This window comes from Anoplopoma fimbria, chromosome 12, assembly GCF_027596085.1.
Source record: "Anoplopoma fimbria isolate UVic2021 breed Golden Eagle Sablefish chromosome 12, Afim_UVic_2022, whole genome shotgun sequence".
Classification (NCBI taxonomy): Eukaryota; Metazoa; Chordata; class Actinopteri; order Perciformes; family Anoplopomatidae; genus Anoplopoma; species Anoplopoma fimbria.
The window spans coordinates 2,037,294-2,058,360 of NC_072460.1; the positions used below are offsets into that span (position 1 = coordinate 2,037,294).

The 21,067-nt window shown below is 41.0% G+C and overlaps 1 protein-coding gene across 1 annotated transcript in view; it reads left to right on the forward strand.

The window, feature by feature from the left end:
- nphp4 (nephronophthisis 4) overlaps window positions 1–21,067 on the forward strand; it is a 157,252-nt gene that overhangs the window by 847 nt on the left and 135,338 nt on the right. The window contains exons 2-4 of the mRNA XM_054608940.1: window positions 166–309; window positions 19,378–19,547; window positions 20,219–20,283. Coding sequence (XP_054464915.1) covers window positions 166–309; window positions 19,378–19,547; window positions 20,219–20,283 — 379 coding nt within the window. The remainder of the gene's footprint in view (window positions 1–165; window positions 310–19,377; window positions 19,548–20,218; window positions 20,284–21,067) is intronic.

Below are 21,067 nucleotides of genomic sequence, written 5' to 3' on the forward strand. Positions count from 1 at the left end.
CACAGCCGCCCCTATCTTATTACATGCATGCAGCATTTAGCATTTGGATCTTCTATAAAGTTCCCAAGTGAAACTCACTCGTGGATGTTTGCTGAGAAGTTTTATTAGATTTAAAGTTTTAATCTTCTGTGACTTTTCTAATGTTGGTGTTTTCCCCTTTTTTAGTCCCAGGAGACGTCAGGCGGGGAGCAGGATGTGACCTACCAGCTGCGAGTGACCCTGTTTGATAGAAACCATCAGCACTTCTTTGGGAGAACATGGAAGAGTCCACCCCAGAGGATGAAAAACAACAAGATCTCCCTCAACGAGGTATCTTTACTATCACATAGACATAAGTCCAGAAAACTGCAGATGGCACCCAGCTGAGATGTACTGGGTGTTAGGTTTGTAGGCCCGATTTCAAATTCTCTCATGTTGTTTTTGATTAGCAGTGGATTGATGGTTATAAAGTGAAATCAATGCCCATTCAAGCGTAAATTAAATGTATTTAGCACAGACATTATTTAATTTAAACCATCTCCCCCACTCAAGTCCTTCAATTAGCACCGATGATTGGACTGTTTTCTTCTGCGCTCTTGAGAATGTTGTCAGTCTGAACTCAGCGAGTTACTAAGTGCCCTGATTGCCAAACATTTTTGATTCCAGTTGCATTGAACAAGTCCCATCTTATCATTTTCTTTTTTCTCACCCTGCAAGTTGAGGAAGAGCAACAACTTTATGAGAGTTTTAACGGAGGATTTTTCAAAACAAAATGATGGATTACAATACAGTCCCAATGAAAAGCAGATCAATTAGTCATCATTCAGTCGCTACAAATACAAAGTGTTCAGTTATTGTTGCAGGGTTAAAAGGTTTCATATATTTGTATTTTTTCTAAATCACACATTGACTGTGCCAAATGTAAGAAGGTAAACTGTCCCTAAATCCTCTGAAACCTTGATTTCAAATATTAAGTATTTCTCTATTTCATTCAATAGTCTTGACTAAATAAGCAACAATAACAAAGTTTAACAAAGCTAAAGTTCAGAAATATATTATCCATAAGTATTATTTATTTTGAGTTGAATTCCCCAAAACTCATCTCTGTGTGTGGTTTAATAAGATTGAGATGAAAATTAATTCATCACATTGATGCACACATCATACATGAATTCAATATTGCGATAAAGCAGTCCTACTCACTGATTAGAAATTAAATGAAGTCACCGAACTTCACCCTAACAAGTGCAACTCTACCAGAGAACAGTCTCAAGACGGCCACACAGAAAGAGGGTGAGAGTAATAGATAAAAATGTATCAGATATCATTAGCTGTAAACACTGTATCAGTGTGATAATGTACTACAAAAAGTGATGAAACACAAGCAAAAGAATATGTCTCCATTTCCAAACACAGTGCATGGGTGCTTCTATGGGTCGACCCAGTCAATCCACCCGGTCATAGTTTAATAAAGGTGGACTCTGAGCTAGGAATCTGGCTGCAGATCTCACCGAAACAGGTAACACACAATTGTATTAACCTCTAATCAACTACAGGCAGCTACAATAGATGAAACACTTGTGTGACTGGACCAAGGCTGTGTAGGGCTAGAGGAGTCACTAACATGTCCTTGTTCACCTGTACAAGCTTAGTGATATTGAGGAAGTCCGTGTGCTTTGCATATCTGTGATTTATTTCGGAGTGACCCGGTAAAACCATGAAAGCATCTTGTTCCCACCTTTCAATTGTGAAATCCTGGCAGACTCACTCTGCGGAGGCTTTGGTGTATTTTGCTATTTCGACTCAGCCCTCTCCGTTTTCGCACTCCTTCTGACCAGATGTGAGCAAAAAGATTTGATTGATTTGCAATCAGCATGTACCGGGTGCAAGAATTCAACATCTAGTGGTTTCCATAGCAGTGTTTCTGCCTCCTTCAAGGTGTTCACAGATGCATCAAAGTAGTTCTCTGCTCATCCACAAAAGTGAACAATAACAGATAATCCTTTCAGCTCCCTGTTGCCGCCATTATAGGTTTAACTTTCACGATCGACAGTTCCAGCAGCCCCGCTAAGAACCGGCGCCAGTTTGTTAGCAGCAGATACATAAAACCTGTGAGCGGCCCAGTGAATTCAAAATGAAACATTTGGATTGACTGCAAAAATCAATCACATTAAAACGTCACAACTGAGTTGTGTGGAGCCTTTCACTGTGTAGGTGACTCTGCAACACACTGAGGCGGGCATCCAAGCATCCTAATGTTACAATTTGTTCATTTTACAAGACAAACCCATTATATACAAACTCATAGTGTCACTTTTAGCTCCATGTTTGTGTTTGGATGCAGATTGTATGACTGAAAGCAAAAAACTTCTGTCAATAGGCATTTCATCCTTTGTGGTTTGGAGTTAAATCTTTCCAAGTACTTACTGTAGTAGTATTTCTGCTGTGGCTGAACTGCTCTGAACAAGCAACACTTAAGGCTTACTGGTGTATTGTCTTGTAATTATAAATGTGATGTACTTTGCTCTGTGAGTCAATGTGGATGAACATGGCCTGCGGTTTCAGTCAAATGTGGGCTTTGAGTCTCACTTTGATCCACTTCATTTCTCTACTTTTCCCAATCATTGTTCTCTGATTCATTTCTCCACTGTAATCATCATTAGACAAAGGGAACAAAGAAACACATTTTTGATGTCAAAATGTGTGATGTGGTCTTTGAAAGGTGTGCTTTGATGATGACATTTCCAATTGCTTGTTGAAAACGCTAAAGAGAATGTCGTAGCTACGGAAGACAAAATATACGGGAAGATAAAATATGCCATGAATCAGATTATCTTCATGGTGTCCGTTCAAGTTGAAAGGATCTCTTTTGTTTAGCACGGCACCCTCTGGTCTGTCAGGGCCACGCTGTTTTCTTCTTACCCTAACCCTTGGGCACCACACTAAAACTTGTGTTCATGCCTTGATTTAAGTCAAAGATGCACAGCGCAACACTGTTGGTCAAGAACGCCATGGGCTTTTGAGAACTCTGATGCATTTTTCTCGTAGTCAAATATTGTTTTATCACGTAAATTCCTTATGTAAGCTATGTCGGACTGACTCTATAATATTTTGTATTTCATCAGGTTAGTCTAAGCTATCATGCCAAAACCTGTGGGAAAGACAAAGTATTCAAAAAGAAAAAGTGAGACCATTGTTGAACCTGCAAGAACAGAAACATGTCAACACTCGATATTTAGATGCATTTACTACGTCCATGCCTTTTTGAATCCTTCTATAGGCAAATTAAAAATATATATTTAGTTGTTAACTGCTGTTAGTTTAAATCCAGTAACGTAAAGTAATGGAATATTTAAAATGTTTTGCTTTTATCCATGATGTACATTCAATGCCGGTTTTGAAAAGGAAGTGTAATTAGTTACTTTTGACATTTGACTCCTTTCAAAGAATAATCTTCCTTTACTTATTTCTTTGCATCAAAATCAAATGGTTACAGTGTCTGCTGTCCACAGCTGATTTATAATGTATGAAAAGCTTCTGCTCCAGTTCAGGAAATCCCTGCAGCATCTGAAGGCAGCAGGACACATATGTTGATAAATCCACAGCGCCTGAGAAGTGCTGCGCTAGAGTGAGGGCCGTTACGCACGGCCGTTCACTGTGTTTGCCTTCACTGAATCGCCTGAAAATGACACCGGGCTGCTACGACCATACAGCATATATATATGACCACCTTTTTGAGAGACGTTTTGGTCCTTAGGAAACAGGAAACAAGGCCAGTTAGTAGCCCTCACAACCAATAAAAGGATGTGTTGCTAAGGCACGTTCTTCTTAGATTTAGAGAATGAAAGCAGGGAGTTCTGAAAGATTCAACACACGACGGAGGAGAGACATTCAATGTCAGTAAAACATGAGAAACAGACTTATTTTTGGGAGAAACGTTCCTCATTTTATTTGTCATAATTCATTTGCAACTGCAATCTCTCATGTGGTGACTCGTTATATTATTATACTGGCACACTGAAAGCAATCATTTTATAGTAGAAAGGGAGAAAGAATGAGGGAACTAGCAAGACTTTTCCTGCCTTCTTCATCGTTCATCCAGGCATTTTTGGGGATCTGCCGTTTAGTTCGAGAGAGGAAAACTTCCAGTGGCAAATATTTGTCTCCTCTGTAATCTTACCCCTTTTCTATGGTAACCAAAAGCCAGAAACCAGCTTCAAATACAAAACAGCCTCACTGCTGATGGTAGGCATTTTGCATCTTCTTGCTCAAGACACCTGATGAGGCATCCCTGCCATCGTGTAGCTTGAACCTCGATCCTCCAGCTGAAAGATGCAGTCAGTGCCAGCCAGAGGAGTTTCTTGTGAGAGGGTCCTCAGTTGTGAACAACAAAATGTACCCCTATGTACTCTCATGCCTTCAAAGTGTGTCTCCCAGCGCCGTGTTTACCATCTCTTTTAAGTCATTATGTGTATTTTTGAGCAGATATCTGTGGAACAGCTGGATGTCTGTGTTCTCTCTCAATCAGACATCTGAAGAGCCTCTGAACATCCTGGTTGGAGGCCAGTCACCCACTGTTTTACGATCGCGTCAGAGCGCCGCCGAGCTCCTCTGTAGCCTCCGATGTTGAAGGTGCCTGATCTGCTTACGGCGCGGAGATGTTGTACGAGATGTTGTACGAGATGTTGTACGAGATGTTGTACGAGATGTTGTACGAGATGTTGTACGAGGTGTTTCGAGAAACTCTTTTTAATGGAAATAAAACCGTGAGATGTAGCTGGCTGACAAACGCAGAGTGTTGGAGAAGTCTTTTTTTTTTTTTTTTTTTCACAAAGACAGCAATAAGTCACAGCTATGGCACATTCTGATTTCCAGTTTTACCACCATCTGCTTTGTCTCCTTCCCTCTGCTTGATGTCCTTTCGATCGAACAATCCCTCACAGCGTATGGCCTCGCGTTGATCCGCCATAATACTCATAGCTTGTATAATAACCCACTTGGTATCCCAATAAGTGTCCAAATCCCATTATCCATCCAGGGTAATAATATAAACCACATCATATCCCATCAGGATGATAAAGTGGGGCTGGCCTTCTCCGTGTCGCGCCGCAAGGGCTGCACCAGCTTTTTTTATTGGATTTGGCCCGATGCACTCGCATTCATGCTGGTGTTTATGAGTGGCAAATTGCTGTTTGATATCTAAATAATGTCAGAGGGGGGATCCTCTCTTCAGTTACAGGAGCGCGGTGCAAAATTGCAAGGCCTCCACCTCCCTCCCCCCAGTCAGCCATGATTGATTGCTTTTATTATTGAGTGAAAAGGAAATATGTGCAGTGATTAAAGAGAGAAAGAGGCAGCTCTTGCTACATCTGTTTTCTTGCCTTCGTCTCCGCATTTCTTTCTTCTCCAGCAGAGGCGAGACAGGTCTTGACAATGACAACATCTGTTGCTTTTTGTGCCGCTCCAAGTGCACATTTTGGGACCATTTGATTTTTTTTTTTTTGGTAAATGCTTTCATGGTTTACAAATCTTGTGAAAGCTGCTTTTATGTATGGAATTTAACTTGTACTGCCCTGTAAATTCATACCGATCATACCCAGGCCTTGGCTTCAGTTTAGGTCTATTTGCTTGGATGCACAACTGGAATTTTAGGTTGTTGTACATTTCCTTTGATTGGATTCTGATACTGAGGAAGCAATGCATAAGTCAAGCAATGACATGTCATGGGCTTTTGTGTATGTGCTTTTTAGAAAATATATCTCTTTTAAGTCAATTTACAATCTGTAGACAAATGGTACAAAGTCAAGTACGTCTTAAATACTAGTTGCTTATTTTCTCACATCACGACTCAGACTGTTAACTGTCTGGGTTTTTTCCTACAAGGTAGCTCTCCTCGCTGTACTCAGTCAAAGGTAGTGAAAACTGTGGCCAGTAGAGGGCAATGTTGTGCTACAGACGGGCAGCCCAGACGGAGGAGTTAATAGACTGGAGGAGGCAGAGAGAGAAATGTGCATCTTTTCTGCATTGTCTCTCACTGTGATCACTCCATTTGAACTCCCTGCCTTCACGGGGAGCCGGCGGTTTCTTCTCATATGTGCAACATTATCAGGCCGACAGCGGGGCTTCGGAGAAAAGGCCAAGTTTTGTTCATGTCCGTGCAACCTCTGTTTTTCTAGGTCTCCAAATGCTGTTTGGTATGACGTAGGCAGCACTGCACAGATAAACTGGAAGCAACGCACACACGCAGACACATAAATGCATGCATATTTTATTTCTCTTCTTCTTTTGTCCTTTTCCTAACCTTAACCTCATCACTACACCTGACCTTCTACAACCCTCTCACCCCAACCCTAACCAAAGGAGCCCTACAACAGAACCCACTCTCACGTCTTGGTCCCCATAATGTGATGAAAACAAAACCCCTTCACCACCAAATGCACAAACACGCACACACACACACACACAGACACACACACACACACACAGCCTTATTACATGACTTCAAAGCACTGACAAGCAGAAGAAGGCAGTGCTCCACCGATGGGGAAAACATTTGAACATCAGTCATGCAATTCCTCCGCTTTTGTTTCTTGAATAGTTGTTCTCCAAAGAGCAAGCTGGTTTCAAAGTAAGCAAATCCCGCATGGTTCAAACTTCAGCTCGAAGTGATGAATACGTGGCAGTTGTCACACTCATCCTGTAAAGCACAAGTTTCTCCTTAAAGCGTACAATACATTTGCCAAGTTAAAGCTGTCAGTGCTGTAAAGAAGTTACAGTTAAAGCCTCCACCCCCCCAAGTTTTTCTTCTTGCTTTCTAAAAAGAGGCACTAACTCCAGAAAAGCTTACTCAGCTGAAGAACAACTTCTCTTTAGACTATATTTGGTATATTTGTATATAAGCATTTGCGATCTATCTCGTTTGATCGCACACTTGATTCATATCTATATCATATCTCATGTCAACTCCAATATACACTATTGGAGTGTGAATTATGTTCCTCCCTGTTGATAACTTTTTAGATGTTTCAGGCTGATTACAAGCAGGCCCATTGATTCAGCCTGTACCGTTTAGTTTAGCTGGTTTGAAAACGATGATGATTCTCTGTTTTTCTCCGAGAACAGTCATTCCAAATACTGGATCGGGACCCACTAGTGGCCCACAGGAGATTCTTAAGGGTAAATTTGCTGAATTTCTTCCATAGTCTTTATTAAACATTTATATCTGCAGTACACCTTTAAGCCACACGAGGACGCCTGAATGTTCAGATGATTGTAGTCTACTTATAACGTTGAATCTAATAAGAGTGTACACTATGTTTAAGTGATAAGAGGAAATATATCATGTCTCATATATAAAGTATTAAACATGTGTATATGTTTTCAATAACACATACATAAAAAAAAAATCACTCTTTTTAAAATGGCTGGTTTACCTATTGAAGCTAATATAAGGTGCCGCAGAAATGGCAGTAAAAATGTTTTTCTCCTTACGATTTATAGATAAGGCCTATTGGGAATTTCGTCCAGATGGTTTGTCATTTTTAATAAAGAAGGTCCCTAGAAAAAAAAGTTGGTCATACACTGCTCTAGATTATGGACAGCATAGCATGATGTTCCTGCCGGTATCCATGTCAGGGCCTCTTCAGTTTTCTTAACATTTAGGGATAGGCATAGTAAATATTTTATTCATCCCAGTATCGATACTGCTTGTGAGTATCACTTTTTCTAATTTATACATGCTTCATACATGTATCAAAATTCTGTGAATAATAGAACACTTACTGAAAGCAATTAACAGTTAGAATTTGTGAAATAATTATTCTATGCATGCTTAGCATTTGCTCTGTTCTCATTCACTTTGTTCAAGTTAGCCCACCCTTCAGTACCCGTCCCTACTGCCAGCAGAAGTAATTAACTGTTTAACAATGGAAACGTAACAGTGATCCAATTAAACAATGAATAGCTACAGTATGAAATCATGTCAGGAAAAAAAGAACAACATCTCTGTACCCACACTCAGGCCTGATTCGACCTATTTTCAGCACTTGATGACATCTCTCTCCCTGTACCTGTCACTACACTTTCATCATCCTTATCGATATATTGAGATTGATGACATCACGTCATTTCCACCATCACCCAAACCTCAACCTGAGCAGAGGGGCCATTAGTCAGGTCAACTGAAAACAATTGTATGGATGGTCAGAGCCTTTTAGCATCAACGCTCAGTCTTGACCTTCTTGATCCAAACTCAAGGTGCTCTTAATATTCATTTGCACAGAAAGAATAATGTATTATGGTAGATGATGTCAGGTATTCTGCAGTCTAGTGACCAGAAATGTACCCATGCACAATATATGGTCCGTTGTATATATACACCACTTTGCATGTTCTACCGTATACTGTGTGGGTGGTGTTTTCTCTAATGGTGCAATTATCACCTTTTATTTCAAAAGCATGGCTTATGGGTTCTCCAACCTGTTGCTACACATTTACATAACTGCATTAACTGAGGCGGTTAGATAAAAGAAAAATGATAATTCCTGCTCTTTGAAAGGCTTAAGAGACTGTCAAGTTGGTGACGTGGTATAAACACACATCACCACACCACTGAGATACATTATTGACAACCATCTGCTCCGCCTCTCTGTGCATGTGGTTAGTTTAAATTTGACATTTATGCATCACACCTGGTTTCATAATGTTGGCTGTTTGAGAGTGCAAAGCTATAATTATGACAGCTGTCTGTACACCATCATATTTGAAAGCAGAATGTTTTGTAAACTCTTTCATGAGTGATATTTATATTAATCAGGATGTACATTTATGCTCAGCGCGTTCTGCGACGCATTGAGCATCATAATCATACAAAATTGTATGTTCTGTGGTATAACGTGTTTTTCATACTTGTGTAGTCAACTATTCAGCTTCTCATGACTTGTTTGTGAAGCCGTCAGTGCTGTTTGTGTGTACAGGAGAAATGTTTTACAGGAAATTGTAAATATAACCTCCACTGTGGGAAATATAAATTAATAAATATGAAGAACAAATAAGCTGGACAACTAGAATTGTTATCAATGTAAGTCTTAAAGGGAAAATTTGCCACTTTTTTATGTAGATGTCCAATCACGGTTGAAGAAGTATATTCCCCAGTGTGTGAGACCCAGACCGAGAAGGCTGATCTCTCCTGCTGCTGAGTGACGCTGGCTGTGCCTCCATGTACCAGGATGCATTGCGCGCAAGCAGCTATTCTCTAAGTCTCACAAATAAATAAAATAAACCAACAAAACTTCAATGAAGGACATATTCTTACACCTAAACCAAAAAAATCAAACCATAGACCTTCAGAATTATAAAGGAAAAAGAAAAGAATAAAGCTCACCGACGAGCAAATCTGGTAATGTCGCAATAAATCCTTAATTCATTGACTAAGCTGTGAGCATATGCTGGCTCTACATGCTGTTCCCCCCCGCTGTTTCTCTCTGCCGCCGCCCCGCCGTAGTGGCTTGTTGTCGGCTTGTTGGTGGCTTTCACTCCTCCTTCATAGACAGACCATTAAATAGAAAAAAACACAATGACAAAATTTTTCCCAAAACCTGCTGTTCTTCGTTGTCTTTTCTAGTTTATGTTTGTGATCCTGAGGAAGCGCTCCAGCACACATCTGTCCCAATGAGGAGGAAAACTTTCATGCATAGTATCTGTCTGGGTTGTCGTCAGCGACAGCATCCGACAAAATATGCCCGCCCTGACAGTGATTACAGCGGAATGATTCTTCTGTTGGCATCGGAGGTGCCAGCAAAGGCTCTACCAGTCGGTGACATGGCTAATTTCTCCGTGCCATAGAGCTCCATTGTTGTAATAAAAAAACACATCAGTGAGACATACTGTTGCGCTGGGTAACGTGTTTCTTAATTACCATGAACACAGGTACTGTAGTTTATCAAAGTCAGACACAAAGTTACACATTGTTGATTTTCACTAGATTTGATCACAATGAGGAAGATAATACCGATCATCTTTTAACATATTGCTCCTGTACGCTCACTAGTACAAAATGGCCCAAAGGAGTCCTCCTTTGAACTACTTTGAGCTCAGATAAATGGCCGGCAGTAAAACCTGAACCTATATTGAGTCTTGTTAGGTTCTGCCTTCCATTCTCTTTTTACAAGGCATGGCGCTTCCCACAGTAAATGTAGCGAGCCCATGAAACCCTTTTGTGTGAAAAGCCATATGATTGATGGACTAAGGAGCCGCTACAGCAGCACAGACAGGCCTTCAGCTTTCCTCGGGGCTTAATTCCTCCTCCCAACTGGCATGCTACACTAAGAGATATACGCTTCAATTATACATGGGGACGGTGGAGGCGCAGACTCTGCTGCCTTGCCCGAGAACTGATCAATATTTCAGCAACAAGGGAACCAAACATCTAGTGGAGCAGCTGCTGCTTAACAGCTTTACACGCTGGAGTGGCACACCCCATAGTACCAAGCCATATACTGTAGGTGTGTGTGTGGGTGTGTGTGATCCAGGGAATTCAAGGGCCACAAGAGCTGCTGCTGATGTGACAGCAGGGAGAGATGAGAGCCTCCAGGAGGTGTTTGTGTGTGTGTGTGTGTGTGTGTGTGTGTGTGTGTGTGTGTGTGTGTGTGTGTGTGTGTGTGTGTGTGTGTGTGTGTGTGTGTGTGTGTGTGTGTGTGTGTGTGTGTGTGTGTGTGTGTGTGTGTGTGTGTGTGTGTGTGTGTGTGTGTGTGTGTGAGCTTATATCTACTGTGTGTGATGCGTATTGACTTGATTCTTACTTGACTCCCGAACTCTTTTGTCTGTCTTTCTGTCACTCCCTCTTTTCACTTTTCCCTACAAACATGCAAACACACTCACATGCACTCAACACACACACACACACACACACACACACACACACACACACACACACACACACACACACACACACACACACACACACACACACACAGTAAGCTTCACCCCATAATTCTGCATTGCCTGTGTGTGGTGTTGAGAGGGAAAGAGAGAGATTCTGTCCTTCTTTTGCTTTGTTGTTCCAGGCTTTGACATTGCCAACGTCAACTTTTGTTGAAATGTACCTTTTTAGAATACCTTTTTGAGTCTGGCAGCGTTCCTCCGATCCTTTCATCGTTGTATATTTCCTGCATTCCTCCCTTATTGTGATGCCTCTCCAGCATTCGCAGTCGGTGCCCGCGGTTTGTCGGTGAGGCATTTCAGACAGGATTTTACAAAATGTCAGGAGACCAAAACCTGGGTGACAAACTAAGACTTTACCCGGCGAGCGCAGAGATCTGTCGTCGGCAAAGCTGGGAATGTTGTAGAGTGCAGATTCTTTGGATTCTGTTGGAGTCAGGGACGAGGCAGCGAAACACCAGAGGCACTGAAGCTAAAAGTGAGGAACAGGGGATTTTGGAGAAAAAGAGTATGGGAGTTGCACTTCCCTCTGCCTTCAGGTCCTTAGACAGTTTTCAACGTCATCTGTTATACCCAAGTCAGTTTGGAGCCATTATCCATCATAGTCAGTGGCTGTCTTCTCTGTATTGTATCTCTAGAGAAAGAGTTTTCCTGTTTCTTTCAGGTATTAACAGTGTGTTTTTTCAGACTAATGCCATTTGTAAACATTGACCTCACTTTCTGTGGGGTCTGAGGATGATCAGACGGGCGAAAGTTGTCCCTCTGGAAAACTGCTAGCCTGCTATTTATTATATATAATCTCTGGTGGAAGTCACCTGAAGTCCCACGTTTTTGATCCACGTTAATATTGCAACTACTAGGCAAGATTGTCCATTTTATATATATAAAAGACAGATTGCCATGCAATTACCTGAACATTTTATGCACCTCAGGCAATGCACCTTTTCAATTTTGGACACTCAATGACTCAACACTTTCCTCTTGTGCCATCCTCAAACCAAAATGTCAATTTTGCACACAATAGTTCCCACTAATCTCTTGTCTCCAACCACACAACTTAACTGGTAGAAAAGCTCCTAGTGTTTTAGTTCATTTTGCTTAGTGTAAACTAAATAATCGGTTTTGCTGCTACACAATTTAAGCTTTCCACTGTCCTACAACACAAAAAACGTTTTCCTCCTTGACCTTGACTTGTTAATAATGTTTCTGCTTTGCTTGACATAACAACAGTGTGGCTCATGGTGTAGAGGGATTGCTGTGAAAGCAAAGGGAAGCAAGGACAGGCTGAAAAGGTAAATGAAACAACCAGGAGTGTGTGGCATTGACCTGTTATTGCTGCTGCTGCTGCTGCTGCTGTGTAGCAAGATGGTCAGCCATGATACTAGTCATAGATCTAGTGCTGCGAGACAGCGGACATGGAGCTAGTGTAGCAAGAGACTAGACTTCATTCAGTCAGAATCTGTGGTGGTTAGAGAGAAGGAATGTTGTGCTCAATGCTAAACATTTGGCCTTGCGCCTGCGAACCATATTTAAAGTATGTTTAGAGTATTTTTTGCATCACAGATTGGCGTATATGAAAAGGAAAGCAAAAGATCATGGGATGCAGTTGGAAAAATCCTGAAAAAAATAGTAGGCACATCTGGAGTGGCATGCACTTTGATGCTTTATTTTCCTATGTTGGTGGATGCAGTATTAAATCGATTTAGAAATGTATCAACAATTACATATTAACAACCTGTTTCTGTCACACTTTTCTACAAACAAACGCTTTCATTGTTAGCATTGTGTTAACCCAAATCTACTGACGTCCTGTTTACAGTATGTTTATGTTTTTATTTATCTTTAATTGTGAGCGATACCCACTAGGTGCGGTAATCCATCCCAAATTTTGATATAAATCAGAAACAGAACAAACAACTAGTAACCAAGATTACATTTTTTACATTTGATGCTAGCTTTTGCTACTTGTCAGTTTTCTTTTCTTGGCGCTACCAGAAAAGTATTGAGGTTCAGTTGTATACATGCTGGCCAGGCATCCTCCTCTACAATGACAATGAAAGGTTGGTCAGATATTTCCAATTCTCTGCAGTCTAAAAAAGCCTTTTTTATTTTTGAAAAATGAGAAATACTCACTGTCACCCTCGTTCCTTGGTCTGTTTGTCCATTAATTGCTGCAGTCCTCTCACCTTTGGCTGATATATCAGCTTTTCCAAGTCCTCCACCTGTTCTGTTTCCTTTTTCCTCTTTCTGTTTTGTCCTTACGACATTAACTTTTATATCAAACCACTTTTCTTTTTTTCTTTTTTTTTTTTTTTTTACTTCCGCCACATTGCACACCTCAGGGGAGACATTCAGTGCAGCCCAGGCCTATCTTTTTCCTCGCACCAGTCACTCAGGTGATAGAATGGAACACCTTTTGTGCCTTCAACTTCTCAATCGGCTCCATTACTCTGCTTGTTCCTTTTTCACCTGTCATGCTTGAGGATTTCACTAGCTGCCTCATCCACTTCTACATCTCTGACCCTGCAGAATGGCCCTCCTTAAACAGCATATAAAGGTTCAGCAGTGTATTATGGTAATGGCACGATGTAGGTATAATTTTTTTCAAGGATACAAATTTACAAACTCAGCAAAGGATAAAACTGCTGCTTGGTTTGCGCCGTTCTTCAATATAGTATTTTTCTCGGCACAGTAAGATCATTTCAGTGGACATATTAGTGAATGACTTCCTGTGTGCCTTAGATACAGTGGTTCCTAGTAACTGAGACCCAACTGGGCATCAGAGTATGCTGTGTTTAAGTTGAATGTTTTCGCTTTGGGAGGTGGTGTTATTTTGCCCTGATCAACCAGTAGAGACTGACATATCTGTCCCGATGAAGTCTTTTTGATTTGACACAGAAGTGGTTAGCAGTAGCTGTGGGGCATTGATGTAACATTTTCTATGCTGGTAAAAGAAACTGTTGCTTTAGGAGTCGTTATTTTGACCTGCAACAACCAGTTTATCTACGTCAATCCCATCCAACCTTTTGTCATCACCATATTTGGGTACGTTTTACTGGGTCTGGCACAGGGATATGATGTCTCAGTTTTTCTATCCTACCTGCAAAGCAATGATGACAGCAGCAGAACTATCTTAATCTATAAAAAAATTAGGCTTGAAAGGGTGGCAGTGAATCTGAAGTCTGAATTTGGCCGGTTCCAAATGATATTCAGACTAATTGGGACTTTTTTTTGCCATTCATTTTTATGTCTACTTTACATTGATTCATGGGATGTGTGTTGCATTTCTGTTTGTTAATTTGTGGCGCATCATGCCGCTGCCAGTGTTCCAGTTTTATCTCTTTTTGGGATTAATTATCCTCCATTCTGACAGTCTGTTTACTTTTTGTCTTTTTTGTCTATTTTAGACTACAGACAGTTTTAAACAGCTAGTTAAGCTATGTAGAAGTGGGTTTTGGTTAGCTTTTCCACAGGTCAGTTTCACATCATGTCCAAAATGTTCGACCTGTGAGGACCTCTTGTTGAAAATCTATTTGATTCAGCTGTCATACATATGCATGTTCAGTCTGATCTGCCCCAGCTGCAATCCAGTGACATTATTGGTCCTAAGGAAGCCTGGAGCCTCCATCCCTCTCATTTTTCTCTGCCTCTCTATCATCCACACTGCCATCTCTCATCTCTCCTATGCTGGTGACAGTCACAGAATTTCACACAGGGAGGGTTTGTGATGCTGATACCCGCTGGTTCTGAGCCTGTCAAATGACTTACTGTCTCTCTCTCTCTCTCTCTCTCCCCCTCCACCTCCAGGCGTTGGTTATGCTGCCAAAACTAGCATCAAAGTCAGCCAAGAATCTTCCTGAGTGCATGTGCTTCACAGTTTAGCTTCATAGGACTTCATGAGCTGAGCTTTTGCTTTTAACAACAAAGTTCCAGGGTGAAGGCCAGAGGTACACAGCAGCTGCAGTAGAGGAGCTCACAGTTACATGGGCACTTATAAAATGCACTAAAGGCTGTGTATTGTGAGCTTTTTCAATGCTGTATGATGTCAGTCTTTATTCTTCTTACACACATGTGCACTCAGAGTCACATTAATTCATACAAGTCGATGCATAACATGTGAATAGTTAATACAGGCATGCAGACGTGTGGATCTGGCCTGTTATCTAGGTCCCAGGTAGCTGACACTACAGTGCTCCCAGCTCCCACAGCCATCATGTCGGCTAAATAGAAATGCCCTGTTTGCTTTTCTTTTGGGAGGACTCCAGGGGTCAAACAACCGGGCCCTGTCAATTACACCCCAGTTGCTCTGGACCTCTATGCAGAAACCAATGCTCATTTGCAGCCTCTTTGTCTTGTGCAATGCCATGTGATTCCCCCCCTTCAGTGCTCGCCCAGTTGCCCACAAGTCATTTCAAGGCATTTCAATGACCACCTCGACGGGGGGGGGGGAGAATTAGCCTCCGCTTTTACAGTCTGATAGCACTATGAGAGGTTCATAATTATTTGTTGCGCACCAACAGCCACTAAATGGACACTATGAAGCTATTACACAGGATTTTGTTTATATTTTCCAATAGCAAATGTTATATACACATTGCAAATCACTGATTAGGGTGATAGTAATGCTGTAATATAGTTTTTGTTATCACTTTAAGTAGACAATAAGTCACCTTTAATACTAATTGAACATATTTATATTTACATTTACTTTCTCTGTGTATTAATGTTATGCAATGAATATGTGCATACTAAACGTCCCTGTTCACACCACATAACATGATTTTTTTCTCAAGGGAATATGATTCATTCTACCATTCTACCAGGACATAGTTCTTACCTGCTACCATAGCCAGTAAAACCAGTTCACCATGAGACAGATCTGAAACAATTCAAGGCAGAGCCACCGTCACAATCTTTCCTTTTTCTTTCCCGCTCTCTGGTTTCTACCGTAGGTTTTCATCTCACAGAAGCTCCCACTCACTTTCATTTGCCTCTTCCCTGTCATAGTTTGGTTCTCTGTCACCCACAAAGGGGTCTCATCAAAACCCCCAGAAGCTGCAGACAGGCTGGTTGTTGGTAGAGACAGTGACTTCAAGCTACATGCCTCTGTGCTGATGGTGTTTTAATGTCATCACATTGCTGTTCGCCCCTCTTCTCTCAAGTTGTGGGGAGGGGGTGGATATTTACCCCTGCGAGAATCGATTACTGCTTTGTTGACAGTCGCTGCGCACTATAACCTCTCATTAGGTCCGACATATGCTGCGCCTGGCATTGCTGCCGAGGCAAGCTGTTTTCTCAATGACATCTCGCAGTGCTCCCGCGGCGTCGGGAAGGAAAAAGATCTCATGAGATTGCCTTAACGTAAAGTTCTGGGGAAAAGTATAGTCATTTTTGTCGGCCTTGATAGTGCAAATTTTGAGCTTTGCTCAGGCAACTGAAGTACGTGTCATTGTTGAATATTTTGAATGTGATAACGAATATGTTTGAACTTACAGGAAATGAAAAAAGATGTGTGCCAACAGAAGTCAAATACATTTTGTTGGCATATATCAACAAGTTACCAAAACAAAACAAAATTCAATTGACTGTTGTTGGCATACACTTTTCTTTATTTCCTGTTAGTACCAAGTATTACAGTACATTCATTCCTTATTTGCAGTACTACCTCTCAACTCGGTCAAAGATGTAGCACCATCATGCCTCGGGGCCTGCTCTAAAGCAGGATCTATAAAACACAGGGCATCTAAGAAATCTGTGAGTTTGTATTTGAGAAAGGCAATGAAAAAAGGCCCTGTAATGCTGAAGAACGTGCAGCTAAAGCACGCTGTACTATCACAGAAAAACTGTGAAATCAGCTCAAGTATCGTGGATTTAGGTAGAAATGTTTAATCAAAACACTTTACACTATTTGCTCCTTAGTTCAGCTTGTCCGTTTCTAAATATTCATAACCAGTCATTGTGTTTTCCTTGAGCAATTACTTTATCCTTTGAAATCCTAAATTATTGCAAATTGGGTAAGAGAGATATTTGGTTTTTTTTGTGTGTGTGTGTGATTGGAACAGAATCAATTTGGAGGTATATCAAAGCATTGAGGCAGATGAAAAAAGAAATCCTACCTTTGAATTGGAAATCCGTCATGAACAATGTCCACGTTTGGATTGTTCTGAGACTGGGGACTACGTCTTTGACCACAATGCAAAATTCCACATTCTCACAGGGGGAGGAAACTTGGGGGAACGTGATAGAAAATGTCTCGTAAATACAGCTTGGGAAAGGTTCAAGAGAAGTTCAGTCACGGATGAGGCTTTGATTTGGGAGTTAAGGTTGGAGGGAAATAAATAAATAGATAAACTGAGGGAAAGTAAAGTTTTTCAATCCATGAATACTGAATGACATGCATCTTGGGATGGGGGATATTTTTACTCTCTCATCTCAGCCAGAATATCTGCATTCAAAGATGAAAAAACACACAGAACAAATGCTCAGTAATGTGCACAAATTGTGCTTCATCATAACCAAGAAATGAATCAGTTGTCAGATCAGAACAGAGATATTGTGGTAAGATTTCATAAAATGACCTCTCCTTCAATGTTCCAATTCAAAGTGATTCCACACAGACTCAGAGCCTCTATGTTGAGTTACCAGACATTATTACTTCTCCTATTCTGTCTCATTGCCCCTGTTGATAAATCCTTCAGAAAAATGTGTTTATGTTGGAGACTTTCATCTTAGCATTCACAGCAGTTTTATGAGCTATTTTGTGAATCTCAAAATCCTTGGCAAAGTCTGGTGAATGTATGAAAACAAGCAAACAGACTTTTAACTAAATCAAACCATGGCTGGACGAGTATCTCTGCCTCCCACGTTTTTCATTTGTATTCTGCGGTGTTTGTATTTGGGCAAGTAATTTAAACCTACCATGCTCATAGATAACAAGACTGATGTGGCCGAAATAGGAAGGCCTCAGAGGTTTTAAATTTGAATCGACTGCTCCGTGGTGGCTGATAGCTGGGGTTGAAGATGAACAGGCTCCGCCACAGTGGGCTGGGAAGAAATTGGCTCTATATTTCAAGGTAGCTCATGTCTACTTATGCCATATTTTTCTGTTGATACTGTCATGTTCTTCTTTATGGCTTTGAAAAATAACAGGGTTTATTGTGCTCGGGGACCAATGGATCACATAGAATTCGTGGGTCCCTTTATCATATTCAAGCCTTTGTGCATGTAAATCAGTGTGGCTCGGCTGTAGGTAGGCTATTATTTCCAATTTGAATGGGAGATCAGAGCCTTTAAACAATTGCACCTACCTGGCACGGACTACAAACAGGCTCCCAAAAGACCCGACTGTCTTCCTCTGAAATTGTATAAAAATAGCGAGGTCACACCCCCCCCAACATAATTCTAAAGAGCTCACAAGGGGTACATACCCGCCTCTTGAATGTGAGATTTATGGTTTCACACAATCACCTATTAGGTATTCTTATCAACCCTGGATGTTTGGCTCCTTCCTTTTCAAGACCTTCAATATGGAGTTTGCACCAACGTGCGTGGGATGAACACAGAGGATCGAACACAGCACAACAACTGGGATAAAGGGTTTTGTTAATCAGAGATGAAACTCCAAAAATAATAGTAGAGGCAAACATTCTTTTTGGCAATTAATCAGAACGAACTACCATTTTGTTTCCCTTCATTCATTCCGCCTAACATCATGTTGGTTTTAGCCCATGTCTTGTTGGGAGGGGTGGATTTTCTCATACAATGAAAAAGGTTTGTGGTACTGTGGCATCATTTTCCTTTTCATCATCTTTTGTTCTTTCTAGTTATTCCAATAGTGCATGTTTTTGTTGTTGTTGAATAATCATACAAACCTGGTGAAAATGAGGTCCCAATGCTGTATGTGAGTGATCTTCTCATGTATGATGACTATCCCTGAACTGCAGTGCTTCAATGTCGGCAAGAGTTGAGTGGGTGCCATGGGACTGTGCACCATCATGTACTTGTTTATGTGTCACTTCCCTGAAGTGATTCTCAACATGCTGCTTGTATAGTATAATATAGTTTACAAAAATGTTTGGAATAAGGAAAAACATGAGTGAATCGCAACAAAAAAAAATTCTCAAGAAAAATTCCATGCTTCCACACCTGTTAAGTGCCATTCCTTTGGGCTGGTGTGACAGCTTTTGATCAAACTCTTAACAGAACATGTTTTGAAAGTGTGTTATTAGAGTTTAATATCAGTGCTTTTTGGTATAATGATATCATTTTAAGGAGTCCTGTACAAGTTTTCTTAAAAGCTGCTAAGACCCGCAGATGCCACATTTTGATACATAATTCAATGTACCATGGTTAAGATTACAGATATTGGCATTAGATAAAATCCAAGCTGCTTCTGAACAAATCAAAGAAGTGGGATTGATAATTTAAATCCTCTCTCTGTGTGTTTATTGTTTTTTGTAGGTCCTGTATTTCCATACGTCTCTGCGGTTGCCCAGCACGGTGGTGGTCGTAGAGCTGGTGTCGTTGTCGCCCAGGCCAGATGGCTCCCAGCAGGCCATGGGGCGAGGCTTCACCGTCCTGGAACTCTTTACCAACAGGCCAGAGGCTCTGGCTGCTGATGGGGACAGAAGGTGATTATCCCATCCCTAATTACACCAGCCAGGTATTAATTTGGTTTATCATGAGGAGGCGGTTGAAGGACAGGTGTGGTTGTGGTGAGGGGGTTGCTGCTTGATTATCATGCAGGAGCTGCCAGGTTATTATACATACAACTACTTCTTTATGTGAGCAGTTTTGGGTTTTCTCTGTTGTCAACAGTCAGGATTTGGAGGGGACGGCCACAGAGCTAGTTCAAGTTCAAGCACTTCATTTATTCCATTTTGCCGCAGCAGCAAAAACAATAACAACACAGGGCAAGACACACAAGATAGAAAAACAAACATTCATAACCACATTCTAAATACTAGAGTCAAAGGGTGAACAAAAATATACAATATTAGAAAAAAGGCATGGTTGAAGATGTGCTGTGCTACCTGCACTTTACAGAGTTGAGCAGTGAAACGGCAAAGGGTATGAAAGAGAATTTATATCTGTTAGTTTTGACTGCTGGTGGTCTGAGGCGGGAACCAGAGGGCACAAACTTAACAGACACCAGTTTAGTTGAGAAACACCAGTTGTTGACACTAGAATTGAATGTAGCTAGCACAGCCTTTGACACATGCTTTTGTTACATTGGCAGCTATAGCAGCTCCAGCTGCATTCATTCATATAATCATTCTTTTGCTTTCAATGTATCTCCTAGGCTGAATCTACACCATGGATCACCAAGAAGTCTCCTCCATCCCCTCCTGAGGGACACCGTTGACTGTAAGGAGCTTTTCTTTATATACTATGTATTGCAAGTATTTATTATGTCGATTCACTAAGTATTTCTCCCCGGAATAATGCAACAGGAAAAGATGAGAGGGCTGCAATACACGTGAGACTTACCTGTGTGTATATTCAGGCCATGCCATATTTCCTCATATCCTTCATATAGTCTGGAGGTGTTATGTCAGGTGTAACCCTTGGAGACTGTAATCCATAATAGCGGAGTGGCTCTGCTGTGTCAATTTATTTTGGCAGAGAAATAATCTGTAGATGTATCAGCTACTCATGAAGTATGATGATAAAGTATCAGAGTGGTGGCTTCTGCTACGATAAGATATAGTAAATAAAGTATATTGACTAGCAAAACATTTATTTTGTCTAACCCAGCCAAGCTGGCACCACTATCCTGAAACCTCACTGACTTGGAATGACTCCCAGTGCAAACCTTATGAGGAAAAGCATTCTGTGTGAAAACTTAAAAAGAGATACCATTGCAGTAGGTGCTGAGAGAAAACAATACAATGAAAATGGGGGATGATAACACCTGTATAAACCGACACAGAGGGATGGGCCAACTGCATGTAAGGACAGTCTAACAGAGAGGTCCAACGGAGAGAAGAAGCTTACAGCCACACATTTGAAGCATAAAACATCTTGCCCTTTGCATTTGGCTTGAAATGAAAGTAGTCCCAGGCGGCCAGGGTCAATGTATTATTGACCATTGTATATTCTCCTCAGGCCAGTTTTGGTTGTTTTCATGGTGTACTTTTTAGCTTTATTT